This window comes from Phoxinus phoxinus, assembly GCF_949152265.1.
Source record: "Phoxinus phoxinus genome assembly, chromosome: 2".
NCBI classification, from domain to species: Eukaryota; Metazoa; Chordata; class Actinopteri; order Cypriniformes; family Leuciscidae; genus Phoxinus; species Phoxinus phoxinus.
Window position 1 is genome coordinate 40,999,614 of NC_136877.1, and position 25,285 is coordinate 41,024,898.

Below are 25,285 nucleotides of genomic sequence, written 5' to 3' on the forward strand. Positions count from 1 at the left end.
CTGACCAGGGGAGAAGGGGAGAGATAATTATGAGCATGTAATACTAAATGAAAGTATGAATATGGATTCTGCTGATTCTTATATAAAAATAGACATTAATCATGCTTAATAAGGGATTATTGCTTAAAATCCCATGCTTAAAAAGGGATTATTATAACAGGGGGTTTTTTCAGTCATTTGACAACACTCAATATACATCTCAATATATTTTCAGCCATTTGACAACACTAAGTATACATCTCAGTATATATGCATTTTCTCAGAAATGGCTTAAAAGGGTGATTTGTTTATCAAGATTAAAAAACATTACATGCATCTGTTAATAATCTCTCACAGCAGTTACTGTAGTGTGTTTACACACAAATATTTGTGTAGAGTAGAAGTCCTGATGGGTAAATGGTGATTTGAGCAGGTGTGTGTGCTGATGCGTCTGGTATAATTAACAAGCTTTGTGTGGATTAATGAATCAATTACTGCAGCAGTATAAACTAAAGTATGACTCACCCCATCTATATGAGTTCAGTGTGTGTTTGTGCTGCACCTGTGTTATTGACTGACAGTGTGATCATAGTGTGAAGCAGCAAACTTCCACACTGAATGTACTGCAACAAACAGCTGCACATCCGTATTAATACCCTTCAGTTATGGGTGTAGGATGTTTGTCAAGATATCATCACACTTACCCTAATTATGATGCTATTTTAGTCTTTTTGTTTTCTGTTGGGCTTCTGTCTTATGACTGCAAGTGATGTCGCCACTTGTTTTGCATGGAGACACTCATATTATTTCATCTTAGACTACTACTGTCCCAATGTGCATCTCAAACCGCATTTCAGTACTGCTTCTAACTGGAATAATTACTACTGGTTCAGTCCTAGTCATTGATAAAAATGTATTACTTTCAACAAATATTTAAGACTCTAAATCCCACATTTGAAGCTGTTCACATTTAAATACTGAAGAAAATGTGATGCGCATTCTATATTACGAAGTCACATCACCAAGCCTAATAAATGTAAAGAATATATATATAGTTTTTAATTACACTGTAATGTTGAATGGCTATAATTAATGTTTATTTCATTGAGACATCGTGTAGCTGTATTAGTATCAGTGATACTGGCCTTCATTCATAAAAAGATGCCAAGCATTTACAATGTTGCCTACGGTCTTTAAGCTTTTCTCTAAACTTTTCCACGGACCCCCTAGCACTCTCTGTGGCCCCCCTGGGGGTCTCCAGACCCCAGTGTGAAAACCCCTGCACTGGAGGACGCATGTTATAATCTTTTAACCAATACAGTTACAATGATGAATATACTTTTTAAATGTATGGGCTAAAGTGGCGTCTTTTACAGCAATGCATTTGTGTTGTGAAATTAACACATTTAGAATGAAGAAAAAGTCTACAATCCATCCACAAAACCAAGTTATAGGCTTGTGCATGAAATTAAATATCTAAGAGATCTATAGTGATCTATATGTCTGTGGACTGAGATCTGACAAACTCAATCACATTTGGAGGAGTCCTCACCAGGAAACCACTGCTCTATGAGGGAGTTAACGTGATCGGTGATGAAAGCCATCGCAGAGAAGTCCCTCGTCTCCGACTGGCAGATAATCTTGATGCCTCCGCTTTTCTTTTTCTTCCAGTTTAGGTCAGATGATTCTACGCTGTGGGCGAGAAACAATTTGAGTCTTTTCTTATACGAAGCTCTGCACAAACAAGTGTTAGTAATTTTTTTTTATAAATGTTAGTATTATTTATATACGATTATAGCTTTACCAATATTTTAAAGTTTTCATTATAATTTTAGTTTAATTTTAAGTAATTTTGTTATGTATTTTATTCGTTTTTGTTTTTTTAAATAATACTGATTAGGTTGAATTAATTTTATTTTAATGTAATTTTTTATTTTTCAAGTAAGTAATCTTAGTGCTTCAATTTATTTCATTGAGTTGCCAAGGAAACATTTCTCATTTTCATTTAATTTAAGTTTTCATCTAATATTTATTATTTAATTTGATTTCAATTAACAAAATTGTTTTATTTTTACTTAACGATAATAGCCCTGGTTTACATATATTAAGTGTATGTACAGCATAAGATAACATGTTATGGACAATTTTTTTTAAAACAACAACATGTATCCCTTGCAGAGAAGGTAGTCCCATAATGCTTTACAGCAAACTCCGTAAAAGTATATAGACGATGACAGATACAGTATTACTTCAGTATTGTTCGATTCAATTAATGGTGCTCATGTGAACCCTTCAATTGTTCAGTCAGAGAGCTTCGTGTCTGGTCAATCATTCAACTTTTCACCAATTGCAATCTCTGAGGTGTGCAAAGCCCTTACATTTTTAGATGTTTCCAAATCGGCAGGTCCTGATAAATTGCAACCTTACTTTTTTAAGCTAGCAGCTGATTTCATTGCCCCACCTCCGAGTCATATTTTTTAACCTTTCTCTTGTTTTAAATGAAGTACTACTTATATGGAAATCAGCTTTTGTTCTTCCCCTGTTTAAAGGCGGAGATCCCACAGGATTTTTGTCTGTTAATTATACCCTGTCTGATTTTCAATCTGGTTTTAGAAAACAACATAGCACAACTACGGCAGCCTTAAAAGTACTAAATAATTTTATTGAATCTGTTGATAACAAGAAACACTGTGCAGCCTTATTCACCGATCTATCAAAAGCATTTGATACTCTTGATCACACCTTACTGATATAACGACTTGTCAGTATTGGATTATCTAAACATACTATTGGTTGGTTTAATAACTATCTCTCAAACAGAACTCAATGTGTACAGGCAGAAAGTTTTATCTCTGGATTACTCAATGTAGTAAAGGTGTGCCACAGGGGTCAGTCCTAGGACCACTCCGATTTACTCTATATATAAATAATATTGATCAAAATGTTCATAATTATTACGCTGATCATACAGTTATATATACAGTAGTTCAGCATCCACACACAATCCGGCTCTCTCTGAGTTACAGCTTGCATTTAATATTGTTCAGCGTAACTAATTTGAATTAAAATAGTTTTAAATGCTGATACAACTAAATTCATGTTGTTTTCTAAATCAAAATAAATCCCTCATAATCATCTGCCTATTACTCTGTCCCAACGTTTGGAGATTCAGTTTGTGTCTCAGTATATGTATCTTGGGATTTTAATTGATGACGCTCTCTCCTTTGGCCCTCATGTTCAGCAACTGGTGAAAAGATTGAAAGTGAAATTGGGTTTTTACTTTAGAATCAAATCCTGTCTTTCCTTTGAGGCAAAAAAGAGGCTTGTTGCAGCCACTTTTATGTCTGTACTGGACTACGGTGATGTTATATATATGCATGCATCTTCATAGTGTTTACATGCTTTAGACACTGTTTATCATGGTGCACTGAGGTTTATAACAAATCTTAAAACCCTCAGTCATCATTGTTGTATGCTCGGGTTGGATGGTCTGCTTTGTCCATCCGAAGACAAAAACACTGGCATGTTTTTATTTATAAATCTATCCTGGGTCTACTTCCTTCATATCTTTATACCTTCATCTGTAAAAAGTATGTTTGTAACTATAGCCTACGGCCCCAGGAATTATTCGTACCGTCTGTTCCAGTGGTACGTACGTACTGAAATATTGCTCCCTCTGCCTGAAATAATATGCAAAGTACGTTGAAACTTAAGGAGATGGTTTCATTGGACATTTTCAAAGTAGGTTTAAACGATTTGGAGAATGAAACATCGGGCTGTAGAGGTTTTAACTAGTTATGTATTGATATTGAAATTTTGATTGGATTTGCTTGTGTGTGTATGTGTATGTATTGATGGATGTTATCTGCTAAACTCAAACAAGCGGTGTCTGTCAGTCTTGGCCAGGCTTTAGACTTGTCTTAATCTCAATGTGCTTCTTTTCCTGGTAAAATAAAGGTTATAATAAACTATAAAGGTTATATTTCCATACATCTTGTATTCTCTGACTCTGTGGGCATTATTGTCCGACTCCGGGTCGAAATGAACACCGCTACTGAGAGTTTCTGTTTTGATGATATCATTCCGTGAGATGAGATTGTCCTGACACTGAGTGCAAGCTCTTGAAGCTCTGCCCTCTGTGCCGGCAGCAGCAGCTCATTTGCATTTAAAGGGATACACATTAAAACAGCCAGTTTTTCTCAGCCCCAAAAAGTGACAATTTAAAAATACTATAAAAAAATGATCTGTTGGGTATTTTGAGCTAAAACTTCACATACACACTCTGGGGACATCCGAGACTTATTTTACATCTTGCAAAAAGGGGCATAATATGTGCCCTTTAATTAAAAAAATATTTTTTAGTTAACAATAACAACACTGAAGTGATGAAGTAAAAGAAAAATTAATAACAAAAATACTTTTATATACTTTCATTAGATGTAAAACAAATGAAAAAAATAATCCCTAAACATTTACTAACCTCAGATATCCACCATCAAAGGTGACTAACAGCCCTTCCTTCCAGTAGATGGTCTGGTTGCGACGGACACGGAACGTGCTGCAGCGATTGCGCTGCTGGTTCCCCGCAAAGCTGTAGATCACAGTACTGCGGGTCCTCTGGTTTTTCATATTCTTTTTGGTCTCGAATGCCTATTATGAAAAATTAAAAAGTAGGAGACATACATCATAATCAGTACATCAGTACTGAAACCAGTGATCAGCTTCAACGACACTTTCACCTGAGAACTTGTCATAAAGCAATGTCTACATAGCCAAGCCTTCATTTTGATACTGACTGATTGAGCAGTTTTGTTTGGTTCAGAAAGTTTTACCAGTAGGTGGTGCTACAAATTTGAATGATATTCTCAGGGCAATGTGGCGTTGATGGAAAGAAAAATTGTGTCAATATGCAAAAGCTTTGGCAAGACAATGACTCACTTCCTGTTTGGTGTCTTTGCCAGCAAAATTGTTAAGGCTTTTCTGGAGAATATAATCCAGTAATTGAATTTGTGTGGTTTTGTCTTTGTCAGTGTCTGACCTGAACCAATTTTGGCGAAGATTCAACAAACGCTGTAGGAGGAAAAGCGAAAAAAAAAGAAAAAGAAAGAAAAAAAAACAATATGCAAAATTGGTCCAAAATAGCATAAAGTAGCACCCTAGAAACACATGAAGTGAAGAATCATGACGTTCATCATGGCGAAATGATGATTTCTGGCTGGATTTTATGCACCTAGGCCAATAGATGGCGATGTCACCAAACTGGTCTGGCAATGATGCATGGCAAGTTTCATGCCAATCAGCCCAAGCGTTGCAAAGATACGTCTCACTTCCTGTATGGCATCCTCATTGTCAAATTCATTGATGCATTACTAGTGCTGCACGATAAATTGCAATGTTACTTATCAAATCGCAAAGGCTTTGATTTAAGTAAATATATGTGCTGTGTTTCGCAGTACTGTGCTCTTTTTCAGTCTCATTGCGACTGATCACAGTAAATGCAGTTCCACACATACTCATATGCTGTGAATTTGGGTCACTTATAATGTTCATTTAGGAACACAGAATGTGCAACCATCTTCTCAAACTTGTAATAAGAAGTGCTTATACATCGGCAGTTGCAACAAAAGAGAAGATTTGAAGTCACCATGAAATCTTGTTTTTTTTTAAATGGAATATTGTGGTATTTATAATAAATTATTTATCAGTGAACTACTTTTTTCTTTTTAAATCCAGAAATTTAAATTATCTTCTCTTCTCTGACAGGGACAACCTGTCAATCACATGAGATCCACCAATGGCAAACCACAACAATCCAATCAATTCCCCACAGACAAAATTGAGTTCAGCCCTACAATTTAATCTGGATATTCGTCATAATTGTGGAGAAAAGACAATCGCAAGTTTCATGCCGACTTTGAGGGCTCCCTGCGGTTTTCTGTCAAAAAAAAAAAAGTTTGATGGTTTAATGTTTGAAAATGAAATAATTAATAAAATCACTAGTATTGTAATTGTACTGTTGTACTATTAAATAAATTTATTATTATATAATTATTTTTCATAAAACACTTGATTTTTAATTTTAGAGTGAAATACAACAATAGTAATATTTCTTATTTTGTTTAATAACTTATTTAACAACAAAAATAATGATAACAATGACAATATTATTATTTTAAATTAGGGCTGTCAAAAGATTAATCGCATCCAAAATAAAAGATTGTGTTTCCATAATATATGTGTGTGTACTGTGTATAATTATTTATATATATAAAAACACACACAATCATGTATATATTTAAGAAAAATTGGTTATATTTATATATAAAATATTTATATATAATATAAATTATATAAATGTATATACAGTATATAAATGCAATTATTCCTTAAATATATACATGAATGTGTGTGTATTTATACATAATAATTCTACACAGTATACACACATATATTATGTAAACACAAACTTTTATTTTGGATGTGATTAATCACGATTAATCTTTTGACAGCCCTATTTTAAATATTTATATTGATGAATAAATCACAAATATTTTACCAAAAAAATGGCAAAATTGGTACCTGGAATACAGTGAGCCAAGCGTCTTTACCATACGTTTTTAGGGGCTGTCGTAAACTTCCAGCCAGAAGCAATGTCATCATGTGGCCTCTAATTCTATGTTTGCAATGACTGCAATTATTAGACTTTTATTGGTCAGTTAAGCTGTCATCTCAGGGTATGTGTTTACCTGTACGTCCATCTGGTTTAAACTGATTAGCATTCTGGCTATAAAGCGCTCCCAAAATCCCGCAGGTACGAAGCTCATCTTAAAATGCCGCTGGATGTTGTTGTTAGTTTGGTGCCGAAAGCCGTGGATGTCCAGCGCAGGTTTGGGTGGCAAAAGGTGTGGTAGCAGATAACTATGAAGAGAAGAAGGTTTGAAACAATGCTCACTTGAAATGCATAATATACAATAACTCGTAATGCGCTTCCTAGATGGATGGTTCCCATAGGGTGTAAAAAGTTCATGAATCACACAGAAATTACAGCCATTAAATGATTAAAATAAAATAATAATGATAAAATATATTTTTTTATAATAAATACAACTTAAAAATATTACTATATATTATAAGTTCAGAAAAAAATCCATAGTTTTTACCTGTTGTTGGCCACTGGTAAAGCAATCTCAAACTTGGCCAGGAACTGGAAGTACTGTTCTTCTGTTTGTTGGGTGAATCCAGTTCCTACCAGCAGCATGCGGAGGTCCTCCGCCTTGATCACTCCATTGCAGGCCACGGAGCGCGAGCCCCTCAGGTTGATGATGCGTTCCAAACACTCTGACAGCCACACGGCATCCAGGAAGTACAGTTTACACAGGCCGTGACTCGTGTCAGAGAAATGCAGTATGGTGCCGGTCTCAATGAGGAAACTGATCGCTGTGTGATTCAGAAAAGATATGATGGAGCCATATTTCACTTGGAAATGCAATAGATTACAGCGGTCACATAGGTTGCAAGGAGTTCACATCTATTTCAAACTTTAATGCGAGGAACTGTGAGATAGATAGATTAGATAGATAGAGGATAGATGGATAGATTTATATATATTTATTTTCATAATAAATTATGCATTACCTGTCTGCAGATCCTCATAGTCTTTGATATCGCTAGCAGGACTCTGCTCGATGATATGCTCCAGCTCCGTGTCCGTCAGGTACTGAACCTCATCGGCTTCGTCTCTCCTCAGACATTCTGCCTTTATGGCCTCCTGCAAGTTTAGGTAACTTTTGGGGATCTGTATAACAACAAAAAGAGACTGAGATATTTAATCTTAAAGACATTATAGTGATACAACTCCTTTTTAATGCAAAATTGCTGCACAGCCTTCTCACACGTATTTACTCATTTTAAGCTGCTTTGGATAAAAATATCCACTAAATGCATTTGAGGTGGAGCAACAATATGTTTGACTTTAGCTTTTCCATCTTACTGAATAGATGTCAGAGACTACAGTGATTTATGCCATCCATAGTCTTAACTAACACTAACCAGTCTTCCCACTAGTTTGTGACAGCTAGCAGCGTTGCTGATGTCCTTCATAGAGCAAGCGACCTGAAACAACAGCCTCTTGAGTCCGTCCACGCCTTCTAGTGTCTTACACGACACCTCACTGTCAAAAAACCACACATTTATTCACACAAAAATCAACACAACAATTCCATTAAGGAAGCTAAAGCATGTAATGATAATAAAACTAACTGTAAGTGTTTCCATGTAATGTCGGGGTAGCCACTGGCCCGTGCACCCGAAGGGGTTCTGCAAAGTGCCAGGATATACGCCCTCAGTGTAGCGACGCGCTCGGTACGAAACTTAGTGTCTATGAGGTCCAAATGTGTGCCAATGACAATGACAGCAGAGTTAGGGGCACGTGCCTGAGGGACACACACATGAACACAAACACATTTGTATATGTTGTATGTTAAAAATATATTTTTCTAAACACATCTACAACATGCCAACTTTTGAATGTATGGTGTATGTATGTAAGGGCCTTTTTTGTTGTTTTTCGTTACGGTTTTAAAAAAAGTTACATTTTTTCCTAGTTTACTTATCTAGTTTTAGCTTGTGCCCTGCATTTCTAACGTATCTTTGCTCTATCAGTAAATATGCACATTCTGAAAATATAGGAATAGCATTTTGACTTGGTTCTTTCTCTCTGTATAGGCCATATAATCCAGTTGATATAAAGCATTAAATAAGCTTTAAAGTTGTGAATATGAACTATTCCATAAATGTAAAAACTTAGTTTGCAATGGCAAAATTATATTTATTAAAGCTGCAGTCCGTCGTTTTTCCTCTTTGTCGCCATCTCTGTTAGAAATCTGCAATTGCAGTTATTCGCGGAATTATTAACTGTGCGTGGGTAGTAAATCGGCATGAAACAGCGCGGATGAACACAATGTATTGAGGAGAACCTGTCGCGTCGCTGTGGATACTGTACTGTCATCAGCAATGTTAGAGTATGCCTTTTGAAAGTGTCAACATTAGAGTTTTCATCGGTAAATGTCATCTGAACAAGTAAGTAACATTCACTTTTGTTCTGACCAAATTCGGGGGGTGGGGGGAAGCATTGCAGTAGGCTAACGTTATATCATGCTGATTAAATCTAACGATTGCTTATATCACGTCAAAACGTGAAAAATATATTTTTTCTGTAGCCACTCTGAAGTCCGAAGTCTTTGGGTTTTACAACTGGTGAATCTCCAGTTGTCACTGGTGATTGTCGCTTTAAACTTTCGGGATCCGCCATACCAAGTGGATAAATCTCCTCCATCATCCACACACGCTAGCCGGGGACTCCTTCTCTATGTGTACAGAAGTGACGTAATGACGCAAAGACATGCTCGAAATTCCCGCGGAAATCCACCAGTACCACTGGAATTAAAATCATTATTACAAGATTACCGTTTTGAATCGAGGTAAGGCAAGCAGATCGTTTTGAACACTGGCTGGTTACGTTTTTTTTCAAAAATGTCTTTTTTTATATTTTTAAACCCAAAAAAGTGCCGGACTGCAGCTTTAACATTAAACTATTGCATACATTAAAAAAACACTTTTAGTTTGCAATGGCAAAATGCTGTTCCCTATTATTCAAATATTCAATTAAGAATTGAGGAATAACTAAACAGACAAACTTTATTAATTTAGTTTGTAATAGCAACATGCTGTTCATTATTATTTAACTATGCCATAAATGACAAATAAATACTAAATGAATAAATACTAAATAATTTACTAAATTAAAACTTAAATACACATTATACATTTAGTTTGCTATGTTGTTCATTATTATTAAAATACAAAATAACTTTTTTAACTATTTATAATAATAAATAAACACAAAATAAAAAAAACTTTACTCATTCAATTTGCATAAACACATTTATCTACACCTCATATATATAAAAAAAATGCACCCGTTTCATAGAATGGCCCAGTCCCTTTAAGTCAATTAAACATTTTTTTTATTCAAATGTATGGTATGGAGCTCAGTAAGGAAGCCTCCTGACTAAAGTTAGCGCTTGAAAGCTGCCAGATGTTAAAAGTGTTATATATGCTTTGCTCACCTCGATGTTGAGCAGCCAGGACTGTAGGTTGGCCACGGCTTCCTCTCCCAAAGCCAGATTCCAGATCACCATATACAAAGCCTTATCTGTGAAGAAGCACTGGTTTACCGTCGACATGCTGGCCGGGCCGCCAATGTCCCACAAATTGAAGGACACCAAGTCAATCTGTATACACAGTAGAAACAAAGGCATTAAACCGCCTGACAACATCACTCAATATTCTTACTTTCATCAAGGCATTTTGGGACCAATTATAAAGTTGCTGAAGTGAAACAATGGTTATTTTGTCCCATTATGAAGCAACTTGAAGTCAATTTGAAATAAAAACGTACCCTATTACAGACTGCAAGTAGTTAAATGTCATTGAAACTTTCTTTGTCTGATAAGTGCATTAAAGCTGATATATATACATTCTTTTTGTGGGAGAATGTTTCTTTTAAACAGCAAATCTCAAAAACCTCTTGCAGTGAGTCAGCGGTGGAGTAAGTGTTCACAGCTGCTCGAGGTAGAGCGACATCTCTGGGGCTTTATAACATCAGTGTGCTCGTGTATACGTTTGCTTCTGTCTATGACATACGTGTAAGAGGCCATTCTGTGTGTGTTTATAAGAACATGTCTATATGACATCAGTGTGTGTGAGACACTGTCTCGGGTTTTATATGTCTGGCTCAGACTCAGGCCGCCTGATGAGAATTGAAACACTGTTAACTCCAGCTAAGAAACCATGTAAGGCCACAGATAGGGGGTCCAAGGTCCAGAGCTGCTCCTCATTCATAAACCCTGATGTCAAAATGTTGGCATTTAAATGGCTTTGTGTGTTTTTTAGACTTGCTATAAAGATTTTTTTTTCTGTCTTATTTTTGTCTTATCATGTTTTCAGAGTTAAAGCAAACATAGCTGTTCATTTCCCAATGAGCAAGCATTGTGGGAAAAAACACAACAAATCAGATAGACTGGGAATTCAGTATGGGAACTCAAATGATGAAGTCACACATTGTTTTTAAATCAACATAAGAACACTTCATTTGTCTACAGTGCATTTTAGTTTCTTTCCTCACCAAATGTACTTATTTTTATGGCAGCAAATGTATGCATATATTAAGAAACACATGAACTTTAATAATGGTATGGATGGATGGATGGTCAGCCTGTGAAATCAGCGATACACGATACTATCGTAAGGGGACAGGGCTTACTTATTTGATCATTAACTTGTTTATTTACTCATTAATTTGCTTGTTTAATTACTTTGTTTTATAGCATGAGAATATTTTTCTATTTTGCTAGCAAATGTGGAGTGTTGATTAATAGGCTAAATCAGATTATTTCCCGGTATAGTGAGGTAAAAACATATCCTAATCATTCTTGTATCTAACTTTGCTATTTCAACATGTCAGCGGGAAATTTATGGACACATAGGCTACTCTCATGCGGTAATGCAGCATTTTGACTGTAGCCTATTTCTGCACGAGATGAGAACACGTTTTTATAATTCCTTGGGTCAAGAAAGAGGCGGAGTTTGCGATATATGTGCTCCTAGCAGTGCTCGCTCTCTGTCTAGATGCACTTAAATACACAGTAAGGACGCTTTCCTGTCATATATCCTATCACATATGTGCACTTCAATAAGCTCAAAGAACACGGGTTAATGTGTTTTACTTAATGTGTTTTAGCTGAGTCGATCGGCTTATACTTAAACTTATGACTAGACTCCGATAAAGGAAAACGGGTTAATGCGTTTACATGACCACATGCATTGTCAGTTTATTCAGCATAATCGGGTTAATGTGCATGTAAACGCGCGCACTTGTTCCCTGAAAGTGAAACCAGAAACTGAATTTCGGCATCTGTCGCTGCATTAACCGAGCTTTCTCTGAGAGACGATTATGTATATGTAACGGTATAGCAACTGTCTTAATTACTGGCTTAATATTACTCTTGTGGACCTACATTAATGACAGTGAAAAAATTTGAAGAATATTTATTGTTAAAAAAGTGATTTTTTTAAGCGTTTGAAGCTACTTTTGATTTTCACAGATGGCAGATTTGTGCTGTGTTCGTGAACTAAAGACTGTTATTAGGCCTATATAATTTTAGTGATATTATTATTATTATTAATAACATTTTGTAATTGTATTGTTTTTAGTGTGATTAAATGTTTTGTTAATGTGCTATGGAAACAAAATGCTGACGAACACGATGATGTTTTCATCTTGGCTCAAACAACAACTGTAGGCCTATAAGAATGATGCGGCTCTCATAACAAGCACTCTTGACAATTTGAGAATGGATTTCCTGGCAATTCAATTTTGATGTGGGATGTAGTTTTGTAGTCTGTTTTAAAAACATTTTCTTTGAGGAGTCATACACGCGTGTTGGTGATGTCACAAGTGGTTATGTGGTGATGTCGTAATAAATGTAGGCAAGGCAAATTAATTGTTTTAATATTAAAAGGTCCTAATATTAATTTAATAATACTAGTGTTGTCACGATACTAGAATTTCTAACTTCGATACGATACCTTGAAAAATATCGATATTCGGTACCATTTTCGATACCACAGAGAAAAAAACTGCCACAATATTAAGGGGGTATTTTTTTTATTTAAAGCTAAATATAACAAGTCTAGAACATGACAATGAGATATATTTTACATGAACAAAAATGTCCTGAGTTCTATCTGTTAATATTTTTTAATTGGACCAGGGCTAACATGACCTGTTGTATTTGTCTAACCTACTGTTATCAAAGATTAAAATATAGCCTACTGTAATAAAAAAGCACTTAACAGTATCAAATTGGAGGATAGAGTGTCAGTAATGTATAATAATAAGATTAAACATTACATTTTCAGTTAAAGGCATTTCATTATTGAATTGAGAGATGCCATTGTCTAGCTGTTTAGTTTAATTAATATCTGTGTAATCAAATTGATGATAATCGCTAATGAAGGCAAATTGCAGAATTAAATAATAATTTTCTGAATAAAGTTAAATAGGCACAAGTTAATTTACATTTGACCACAGTTAAAATATTTACTTGTCTAAGATTCCTCAGTCAGATTATGTTAACTTTAAGAATTACGGTGAAAAAACGAGACAACACAGACTCATATCAACAACAATACTAGGCCATCTTGGTTAATGTTTCAGAAAAGTTAAAATGAGAAGAGTTTCAGTGTTTCCTTTAGGATTTTTTTAGCAGTGGGGAAAGGTCTGTCCAAACAACAAACACCCCTGATGCTGAGCCTATGCTTGCTAAATGGTACCCCTGGAGCCTGTTTCTTAAGTCTGTTTTCACCTATAAATTTTTAAAATGAGTGATGTGAGGGATTATTGATTGTCAAACAATCTTTTGGGTGCCCGCAGCCCGCTCGCAGTGTCAAGCGTGTGTCCGTGCTATTCACCGACTCCGACATGCCCGCTCGCGGTGTTCTTTATCAATCAACCAAAGCCGGTCGCGGGGGCGCCGCCCTCGCCATCTTTCCATTCACTTCACTTTTGCTATTTAACCAAAGCGAATGAGACGAGTGCGTCACGTGTGGTGTTTGTCAACGCGCCTTTGGAGAGAAGTGAAAGTGACCGCTCGGCTAGTATCGATACTTCGGGAAATTAGTATTGGTACCGTTCAGATATTTCAGTATCGATATTTATCGAAATATCTATATTTTTGACAACACTAAATACTATCCTTAGAATAATAATAATTTACTACATTAATGGGAAAACGATATCTCTGACTATCGTCGATACAGAGAGAGAGAGAGAGAGAGAGGGAGGGAGGGGGAGAGAGAGAGAGAGAGAGAGTGTGAGTGTGTGTGAGTGAGTGTGTGTGTGTGTGAGTGTGTGAGTGTGAGTGTGAGTGTGTGTGTGTGTGTGTCTGTAGAGAGGGCCCTTACAGAAGATTTCACTACCCCTACGGGTCGCTCCAGATCCCAGCTGGACGTGTGGATGCTGCAGTCAGTGTTGATGAAGGGTGAAGGTTTGCCAGTCTGCAGTCCCTCCAGCAGAGCACTCTTACCCTGCCGGGGAGGACCGACCACCATCAGCTTCAGCAGTCTACAGGGCTCTGCTCCTCGCAGCTCCGCACGCAGGTACGCCAGAACCGCAGCAGGACCTACGGCCAGGACAGATCTGCCTCAGCTCAGTGTCTCCATCACTACACTTCTGAGATATTTAATCTTTTCCCATCTTTAATTAAACAAACTTCTTTGGTAAAATTTTACACCAAGGTTCCATTTATTCGCATTAGTTAAGATGAACTACCAATGAAAAATACTTCTAAATAATTTTATATTTTTAGTTCATGTTAATTTCGACATACTAATACATTGCTAAAATCAAAAGTTGTATCTTAATATGATTTAATGGACCTGTGCTGATATGAACTAGCAATGAACAGTTGCATTATATTAAATAACATTAACAAAGATTAATAAATACTGTGAAAAAGTATTGCTCATTGTTTACAAATGGGACATTATATTTCCATTTTACTTATTTCTTAATTCCTTTTTTAATTTGTTGATTGTCACTTTCTTAATTTACTCATTACTTTGTTTTATTATAATACTTTAAAATATTAAAATAAAGTGTCTGTTAGTAGATGCATTTATCCAACTGCAATAGAAGAACTTTAATCTCATGTTTGAATGATATATATATATATATATATATATATATATATATATATATATATATACACACACGTAATATAAAGATTCTTAAACCTAAAAGTAGATTAAATAAAATTACTATTCTTTTTTAGTGCACTATGAATTTTATCCTTATTATAGTGTTGCATCATCATGCTAATGCCAACATTTATCGAAATCAGTTGTGCGCCCTCAAAGCACATCCACATGAGTGACATGTCAAGCTCTAGGGCATCTTCAGCTGAACCACACCGACCCACGCTTCCACCCATTGCGTGATTTTCACTTCAAGATAATCAGCTTTACGCTGCTGAAGTGTTCGTGTGTGCAATGTTTGTTAGGGACACTACTTCCTCTCAAATCTCTTGAGCCTGTTGTTATGACAGCACAACACACTAAATATTGCAACAAATGCTTCAGCTCTATGATGAATCGACAGCTGGCTGAACAACTCACAGCTGGAGTCACCAATGAAACATTAATCAGACAAATCCTAGATTATACAGTCTTCAGAGGCTGAACTGGAATATCATGCTCTCGAATGCAAAAAAGTCATGTTCAACATGACAACATTTTGCTCCTTACAGAATAAGGTACTTCACCTAATTAGTTACAGAGATGCATTCACATTACACTTGGCGGATGCGTTTATCAAAAGCACTTTCATTGCATTCAAGATATACATTGAGTTTAATGTTGCTGTGGTAGCACAAAGTGCAAAAGATGAATTAAATAATTATTTCCTTGTCCATTCATAGCATCCATTTAGCAGCAGTGTTTAGTTTTGACTCTAATGAGCCAAAACATAAATGTCCAGTCACAGGTGAAGCGAATATCGTTGATCATCTCCTAACAATGCCACATATTCACGTCTGGATAGATTAGATGTTAAGCAAACGATCTGTTCTCATAATCAAATTGTTGGATGCAGGTGAAATGGGCAGGAATAAAGATCTGAGCGACTTTGACAATTGAGCATCAGTGGGATGTGCTGGACCAACAAAGTTTGATCCACAACGCCTCCACCTTGTAAACTACAGGACTTCTCTAACGTGCCAGATAACGTCGGTGCTATTTTGGCAGCATGCAAAGGACCAACAGCATATTAGGCAGGTGGTCATAATGTTTTGGCTCATCAATATTAGAGTTTTCAGAATCAAGCAAAATTTAAACGGGAAAAACAGAATTAACTCACATTGAACTAGGTATCTTGTAAAGTGTGCTTATACTTAAGGTTGGCTGCATTAACAGTTTAGCTTTCTTGTGTTTTTTCCCCCTCTTCACATTAATGTTACAGCCTCTGCTAAAACATTATCGTTTAATAAAATTGGTATTGAAAAAAAGTATCGTTCAGGAACCGGTATCGAAGTCATGGTATCGGTATCGATATAGACAATTTTTTACGATACCCAGCCCTATTTAGTTCCTAATTTGTTTTTGTGCTTTAAATTAAACTAAAAAAAAAATAGAAATGTTGCCTTGGCAAATAACTGAAATAAGTAAGCAGCTGAATTTGTATTTGCAAATGATTGTATTTCAGCTTTATTTAAATTAGCAAACATGTTTTTAATTTAGTTAACGATAATAACTCTGCTTATTACTTGTGTAAAGTCCTGCTATATTCAATATAAAAATTGCATTTGCTGAACCACCCTGAAAAATAGTTTATTTCGACTAATCTGACCTCATGAAGCTATATTTATAATATTGATGTGTGATTTTATTGCTGAATATTGTTGCATGTGTTACTTGAATGTAATCTCAGCAAGTTTCCCATTCAAATAGATATGAGCTGCAAGACTAGAAAAGTTGCCAGTGTCTTACCATCTTTCCTGACATCTGCAGGGATGTTTGTGATGTTCAAGTCTTCGATGTCCAGCTGCCAGAGGTTGGAGAGCTGCCCGAGCTCAATAGGAAGTTCCTGGATACCTGGATTACTACGGAGACAGGAAGGATTAAAATGAAGATATGGAAGTCTAAACAAAACATCATTACATCCTGTTAATTGCTGAAGCAGAAAGGAGAGAGGAAAAAGTCATTTGGTACTGCACATTAGTTTGACTTGCAACTCTTGACTTTCACCCACACTGTAAAAAAAACCTGAATCACCAACTGTGATTCCTGGGCTCCATTCCAAAAACTAGTGAAGCTCTTTGCTGTAGAGCTGAATAGGAACCTCGTAAGTGACTGATTTGTCAGGCTCTACACAGACAGCAACAAATAAATAGTGCTGCATTATACCAATGATTGATTTCAGCAGTTTGGCATTAACATGTTGCTAAGATTACGCCATGATGCGGTAATAAACATAAAACGCAGAAATAAGGAGTCAAAAAAGTACATTTTTAATTTAAATATAAACATTTTCTTAAATTCAATGACTAAACATTTGAATACTTTATATTTATAATCATTATTTCTATCTGCCATTTTTACTGAGCTTGTCACAATGCATTATGGGATTGTTTGTTTTATAAATTTCATTATACATTAATAAATGAACACGAAAATATTTATTTGAGACAAGATTATTTTATAATGTGAGAAGACTGCTAAACAGTTATGTTAGTATTATGCTATTATTTTATTTACTTTTTTATTTAGTTTAGTTTAAGTTTTTAGTAATTTTGTTATGTGATTTGTCACTTTTATTAAATTTTTATTTCAGTTTTAATCATTTTTAAGTAAATTTTCATCTATATTTGGGCTTATTCAATTCAACTATCAAAAAGAATTTTCAGAACCCTTCTGGTTGAGACAACGGTCAATTATTCGGTTTAGCACCATTATGCAGTAATATTTTGATTCCTGAATACTGAGATTGACCAATAGTATTCGGTCAGTCGTATAATAAAGTGGAAGAAATGAAGATCTACCCTACTGCACATGTCCCATGATTTCCCTGTGACTCACTTGGAAAGATAGAGTTCAGAGAGGTTCTTGAGGGCACATACTGACGGCGGCACACACTCCAGCTGGTTGTCATTCAGGAAAAGAACTTCCAGAGAATCCCGCAAGATTTCAGGAAACTGAATGGGACACACTGGCAAATAAAAAGAGCCACAGAAGATGAGCACTTCACCATAACCACATAATGTAGAATTCAAATCCCTGGAGACTAATGGATTATCACTGATGACTGCGGAAGTAACTCTAAAGCTAATATCTAATATTACTGACTAACAGGGCTGGGCGGTAAGGCCGGTATGTGGGCCTACCATGAGACGGTAGAAACGTGTCCATATTCGCACAACCATTAGGACTGCTTTGCATTATTACCTCGCAAAAATACAAAATATCTTTTGGTTTGCATTACCAACCAAAAAGGATAAAATAATGAAATAAGATGAAGTGTCTTTCATTTAACTCAATGCATTATCATAAACACGGACATGATTAGACATTGCACATGATTACTTAATATACACTTCTGTTCTCTTATGCTCACCAAGGCTGCATTTATTTAATCAAAAATACAGTAAAAGCAATAATATTGTGAAATATGATTTCAATATCAAATAACTGTTTTCTATTGTAATACATTTAAAAATTTAATTTATTCCTGTGATGCAAAGCTGAATTTTCAACATCATTACTCCAGTCTTCAGTGTCACATGATCCTTCAGAAATCATTCTAATGTGCTGATTTGCTGCTTAATAGTATTAAGTATTGAAATCATATGTTTGTGGAAGCTGTTATACATATATTTTTAGGATGCTTTAATGAATAGAAAGTTCAAAAGAACAGCATTTATTTAAAATAGAAATCTTTAGTTTTATTATAAATATATTTACTGTCATTTTTGAGCAATTTAATCCATCCTTACTTTAAAAAAAACTTTGAAAAAATGGCAGTACAAACAAATACGTTTTTATGGAATAATATAAGATTTTGGTCATACCGCCGAGCCTTATTAACTAAAAACACTTAAAATTAACTTAAAATATGAGTCTCCTTTTAGATAAAAAAATATTTTGGATCAATTTGAAAGGGTTTTATTTTAGATTCAGATGCCATTACTAAAACAATCCACACACTTGTCACAGACTCAACAAAACATCATTACCATGGTGATATTACTCTAGTTCTACTGCAAGGGCAGTTTCTCTGTGGTAAGTTTGGTAAACTCCCTTCAGGGCTGGTAATGCCATAATTACAGTGTGAAACTGTAACGTGCCATGGCAACGTAACCACAGTGTTTGAATGTACTGTACCTGGCTCTGGGTCCCGTCTGTGCCACGTAGTGAAGAAGGCCAGTTTCCTGGTTCTGGTCGGCTCTCCTGTCCTAAAATAACATTCAGAGCACTCGATTTCAGAGATTCACAATATATATATATGTCTATATACAACCACAATGACTGCAAAGATGTATTAGTGATCTAGAAGGATCACATTTTGTTCTAGAAAATCATATGTGCCAAATTATAAGGCAGCATCACACGTATCCTTTGTAGAGAAGGCAATCCCATAATGCATAATGTGTGCACTTAGCGAAAGAACGTTGATTATTAATATACATATAATTTATTCAATAAAGAAAAGGCATCTAGCAACAAAAACAGACTATTTTACCTATATGTTACCTATTTTTATGCTTATTACAGTTTCACAGCATTGTCCAAAAGAGGTTATCATAGAAGGCATGATTATGAACAGCCTTCAGATTGGTAACGTGCCAATGGATGATGCAGCCTATGTAGGCTCACTAGGTTTTGGAACAGAGCCTTTCTGTGTGTGTATATATTCATATATGTGTGTGTGCGTGAGTTTGACCTACTTCCCCAGTTGGTTTCTGGACAGGTCTAGTGTTCGGAGACAAGAGCATTTCCATTTGTTGGGAGTGGGCAGAGTGGAGATTTGGTTCCCACACAACTTCAGAGAGACAATGGCCTAAAACACACACAGTTATCTTTGTGACGCACACACACATGACGCATTATTGCTGGCCTGACCCATTAAGTAATAATGCAATAAAGTAATTTTGTAAGTGTGGGCTTACTGGCTAGCACATTTATCTGCTGTACATTTTTTATACAGGAGCTGGGAAAACTTGATGCCTACTACTCTCAAAAAGACTACAAATAAAGCACAAATACCAAACATAAAAAAAAAAGGAACAAAATAAGAATAAAATAAGAATAATGAGAATAAAGAAATACAACAAAATAATCATTAATAAAATAAAAAAATGTAAATAATAAAATGGAAAATTAAAACATGAACAAGTTAAAAAATATATTATTAATTTATTATTAGAGTTTTTGAAACAGAATCAAGCAAAATTTAAACGGGAAAAACAGAATTAACTCACATTGAACTAGGTATCTTGTAAAGTGTGCTTATACTTAAGGTACTTAATACTTAATTAATAAAAATAAATAAATAAAAACCGAATAAGAATAAAATAAAGAATAAAATTCAACAACATAATAAAATAATTAATAATAAAAATAAATAATATATAAAAAAGGTAATAAATAAAATAAAAAATATTCAAATAAAGTCATCAAATCATAAAATGAAAAACAAATAAATATTAAACAAAACCAATAAAACAAAATAGGAAAATGTGAATGGTGTTATCCAAAGCAAAGCTTGCCATCTCAATGTTAGAGAGTTGTGTGAGGTTGCCAGAGCATTGCTATGAAGTTGCTAGGGCATTCTGGGTGGTCTGTGGTCCAAAGAGTCAAAAGAGCCCACACTCAAGTCTCTATGCAAGTCCATGTGATTTATTTTGCCAATTTTTTTTAATCCATCAACAAGAGAACAGAGTAACAGCACACCTCTCCTCAAGCTGCATGAGCAATAATAACAGTGATGCTCACCTTGTCCTAGACATAATATACACATCTCAACAGTTTTTGTTGTGTGCTAGTGTGAAGTGTGATATCCTAATGCAACGTCAGTTTTTGACTAGCACCTCATTGTTCAATCACTATCTTTGCTCCGAGACTGCATAAATATTTGGTATTTAAAGAGCAGAGATTGTAAAGTCAAACTGTTCGAGCATTAAATTGATTTTTAAATCAAAAACTCCTGTTCCCTTCTTCCTTACACTCAGGGGGATATTAGGGAGGGAACCACGGTAATCTGAAAATACTACAGGTTTTCTACTGATACAAAGCTTAATGCTAAATCCTGAAGTATCCCTTTAAGCTCTTTAGTTTGCAATCTCGATTTCTCACTCTGTCCTTGACTTTGTGTTGACATCTTGCCAGTTAACTTGCGAAACTCAATAACTATAAAATCCCCATCTGAGCTGTTCTGCCATACGTTTGTAAACACTTCATGACACACTTAGTGTCTTTCAACCTTACTAGTGTAAAATGTTTTATTATCTCTGCACTTAGATCTCTGATTCATTTGTATCTGTCACCATGAAGGAGATAAAGAAGGAAAAAACCCACAATCATTCAGTGCTACAAATGACATTTAATGTGAGAACAGCGCCACCATGAGGTAGAAAGAACAAAGAAATGGGTGGACTGAGTGCTGTATAAAAGAAAACCAAACTAACTTGTCTTATTACAGTAACCAAATTAATTAGAACAATGAGATTGCAAAGTACAACGTCCAGACAAATGCTCTAACCCTAACCCAAAAAATCTAATCTTTAGTCAAAGATTTTTTGTTCGATTCACCCTAGCATGGTGGGTTCACAATAGTTGAGTTGTAACCAGGCCGCTATGGTTGCTCCTTACCTCCAGCTCAAATATGTAGGAGGGCAGCTCCTTCAGGACGTTCTCCGAGATGTCCACCTCCCTCAGATGAGTCTTCCAGAAGATGGAGATGGTGTCAGGAAGAACCTCGATCTGGTTGTTTGAAGCTTTGCAGACTTTCTGTGGGGTCAAATTGTCCCTGATTATCATCATACTCTAACAACACATAACATGGCATTTAATGAAGCACTATCTAAATATACCATGGTACATACCTATGGCATTCATCTAACCCAAAATGCAACATTGTATCATTTATATGCAATACTGTTTCCTGTAATTGTAACTGTTAATTACTACTGTTCATATTCATAAATACATTTTCAGTTCCATATTTATTTTATTTGTAATATTTTGGTCCTCTAAAATAAATAAAATAAAATAATAAAAACAATTATAAACTTAAAAAACAAACAAAACAAATAAAACGAATAAATAACAAAAATATAGAAAATAAAATATAAGAACAAAACTAAATAAAAACAACAAAAAACAATAAAATAAGAAATCATTCAAAAAAATAATAAAAAAAATAAAAATAAATAAAACATACAAATAATAAATTATTAAATAAATCATAATAAAATAAAATAAAAAGCAAAAACAACAAAATAAAATCATATCTTCATTTAAAAATGTGTTGCTAATAATATAGATTCTCAAGCCCTGCAGACTGCACTAAACGTGTGTGATCAGACTGTGTTTGCAGCGGTGACACACCAGAGGACAGGCCCAGGGATCCGGGAAGCTGGTGAGTTTGTTTCTGTTGACATTGAGACAGCTGAGGGCCTTCAGACAGTGCAGTATGGAGGAGGGAAGATCCGTCAGGATGTTATCGGACACGTCCAGCTCCTGCAGCTTACGCAGGCCGATCCAGTTAGTGCCTATAGCAGAAACACAGCTGTTAATGCAGTCATACTAATACAGATCTGCCATGATAACCACTTTAAAACAGTGTAACACTGAACAACCACTCAGCGTAACTGTATACTTGCTGTATTCATTACATTAATTCAATAAATAAATGCGCAAAATCAAGCCCGAAAAAAACAACAACTTATTAAATACTCAAGGAGTGCTTAAAAAAGTAGGTAGAACATTTTTTTTTTAATAAAATGTAATTATGTATGTATGTATGTATTTATATATTTTTCAATATAAATAACAATTAACGTGGACATATCAATTTCCCAAAAGTATTTCACTTTAAACACTCACATATTAATAAATTAGGAAAAATAAAATATTTAAGCTAGTGCCATTCATTGTGAAGAAAGTTCGTTCCACATTAAAGACATTTTGGTTTTGAGGTTGGTATTTGATAGATATACAGTTATACTATTTTATAATTGTATTACAAAAGAAGATATTTTGAAGACTTCCATAGTAGGAAAAAAAGATACTATGGAAGTCAATGGGGTCCATCAACTGTCTGGTCGCCAACATTCTTCAATATATCTTCTTTTGTGTTCAACAGAAGAAAGAAACTTATACAGGTTTGAAACAACTTGAGGGTGAGTAAATGATGACAGAATTTTCATTTTTGGGTGAACTATCCCTTTAAGCCACATTTATTTTAAATGACTTCAATCATTAATAGTTTGATGAAAGGAAAATAATGTCTGTTAAGGAGCAGGAAACAAACATTTTAATTTGAAATACAGACCCAGTGCAGTAAACACTGATGATCAGTGATCCTAAATCGAACTGCTGTGGATGAGCGATAGATAAACAGAGTGTGCCACTGAGTGCTTGATGCCAACCTAAAGAATGTTGTCTACTGCTTATGCAAAGATCTGTACGTGTCGGCATGCGAGAAGCCAATAGGGAGTGTATTTGTGTGTGTACCGTTAGGGATGTTGAAGAGGCTGGTGAGTTTGTTCTTTGCTGCAGAAATCAATTGCAACTGGCCGAGGTGAAGCAGACCGACAGGGAGACACTCTAACTCATTCTCACAGAAATTCACACGAGATAATCTACAGAGGAAAGAGCAGTTATTAGCGAGAGAAAAGGCGATGGCCCTGACAGTATCTGCAGATGTTTTTCACATTTCCTGTGCTGAATTTGGGGCAAAACATTTGGATTTAACACGATAAAATATACCTGCTGATTACATCAACTTGGTCCCACTTTAGCATGTGACCAAGAAAAATCACAACTGAGCTCTTTAATATCTCAATTGTTTCTCCTAGACAGCATTGAGACTGAATGGAGACTTATTTACATGTCCTGCTTTTCAGATGTTTCTCCAGAGACAGATGTCATAGCTGTAAAGCATAGTGTTGACCAGCTTCACCAGCTAAGATTTGCTAACTACACTGGTCCACCAACTAAACCAGCACTAGATCTGTGTGTCATCTGCACAGCTGTGGTAAGCAATTTGGTTATTTTTCATTATTTGGCTCAGTGGGAGCATATACAGGTTGAATAGAAGAGGCGCAAGAATTGAGCCTTGAGGGACTCCGTATGTCATGGATGTCCATTCAGACTTATGGTCTCCTAAACTCACATAGTAACCTCTCCCTCCTAAGTATGACCTATTACAGTAAACTATTACTATAATAAAAATGATTACAAAACTAGTAAAATAGTTTTTCATTTAATGAAATAAAGCTAAAATAAAATGAATATTAGATGAAAAACTTGAATAAACTTAAACGAAAATTGTAAATATTGCCTGGGCAATTACCTGAATAAAATAAGCTGAAGTACTAAAATTACTAAAAAATACTAGAAATTTTTAAAAATGAAAATAAAAGTGAATTATAATAATAATAATATTATATTATATACATAATCCTAAAACAACACTGACATGAACTTCTGATCAGAACTTTTTGGAGAAACATCTGAAATTGATACTAAGTGGATGTGATGAATTTCCACAACAATTTTTAATTTTGATACGGATATTTTTAGTCGTATTATAAAGAGTGCACTCAGAAAATTGATTTTATCTAGTCAAAAATATTTCAAGCATGAGGATAACGAAAAAATGATGAGTGATTTTTCCAGATCTACAGTGTGTTGGTATTCCTGGATCCTCTGTGTGATTTTGAGCGGTGTGTGGAAGCGTTACGGACCTGCTGCAGATGATCTCCTGTGATGACGTCGGGGTGGGAAGCTCTCGGAGCTGATTGTGGGAGAGATTGAGTGAACGCAGGTGTATCAGACCCCAGGGCACCACAGACGGCAACGAGCACAGACAGTTATGAGACAGATCCAGAACTGTGATCCGAGACGATACGTCCATGAACCAGTCCAGATCCAACCAGGGTAGCTTCAGTCCTGACCAATCAACATGGACAGCCTGTGGACGAGGAAAGTGAAACTGTGGGATTTTCCTGACACCGAGATAAAGAAGTGATGATTAAAGAATCCTTGTGAAATCAAATTGGTATTGATCATAATACATTACTACTGTGAATGTTGACAGTACACAATTTTTATAAACACTAAATTGTGCAGTTTAGCAATATTAAATTAATTATTATATAATATTATAATAAAGCATAATTAAATATGTTCAAAATATTAAAATATTATAATATAATACAATTAATTAAACTAAAGGCAAATATTAAATAGAATAAAAATACAGAACACCACATACATACATAATAGTACAGAATAATACGCAATATTATGATTAAATATACACAATATTATGATTAAATATAGCCATAAAATGGAAAAAAATTTAATAAAAAAGGTAACATTTTATTTCGATATTCTACTAACTGTAAATAACTGTGCAACTACATTTCAACTTAGTCTAATTAGAGTATTAGTAGACTGTCTGCTT

The 25,285-nt window shown here is 35.1% G+C and overlaps 1 protein-coding gene across 1 annotated transcript in view; it reads right to left on the reverse strand.

Annotated features, from left to right (window-relative positions):
• The window catches only part of lrrk1 (leucine-rich repeat kinase 1), a 90,283-nt gene that overhangs the window by 45,701 nt on the left and 19,297 nt on the right, over nt 1-25,285 (reverse strand). Inside the window, 17 exon segments of the mRNA XM_079637247.1 lie at nt 1,532-1,671; nt 4,460-4,629; nt 6,726-6,897; nt 7,140-7,416; nt 7,615-7,774; nt 8,029-8,149; nt 8,239-8,411; nt 10,107-10,271; nt 14,005-14,222; nt 16,585-16,697; nt 17,674-17,803; nt 18,976-19,046; nt 19,539-19,651; nt 21,463-21,600; nt 22,201-22,364; nt 23,329-23,456; nt 24,564-24,790. Of these exon segments, the coding sequence (XP_079493373.1) occupies nt 1,532-1,671; nt 4,460-4,629; nt 6,726-6,897; nt 7,140-7,416; nt 7,615-7,774; nt 8,029-8,149; nt 8,239-8,411; nt 10,107-10,271; nt 14,005-14,222; nt 16,585-16,697; nt 17,674-17,803; nt 18,976-19,046; nt 19,539-19,651; nt 21,463-21,600; nt 22,201-22,364; nt 23,329-23,456; nt 24,564-24,790 (2,680 nt within the window).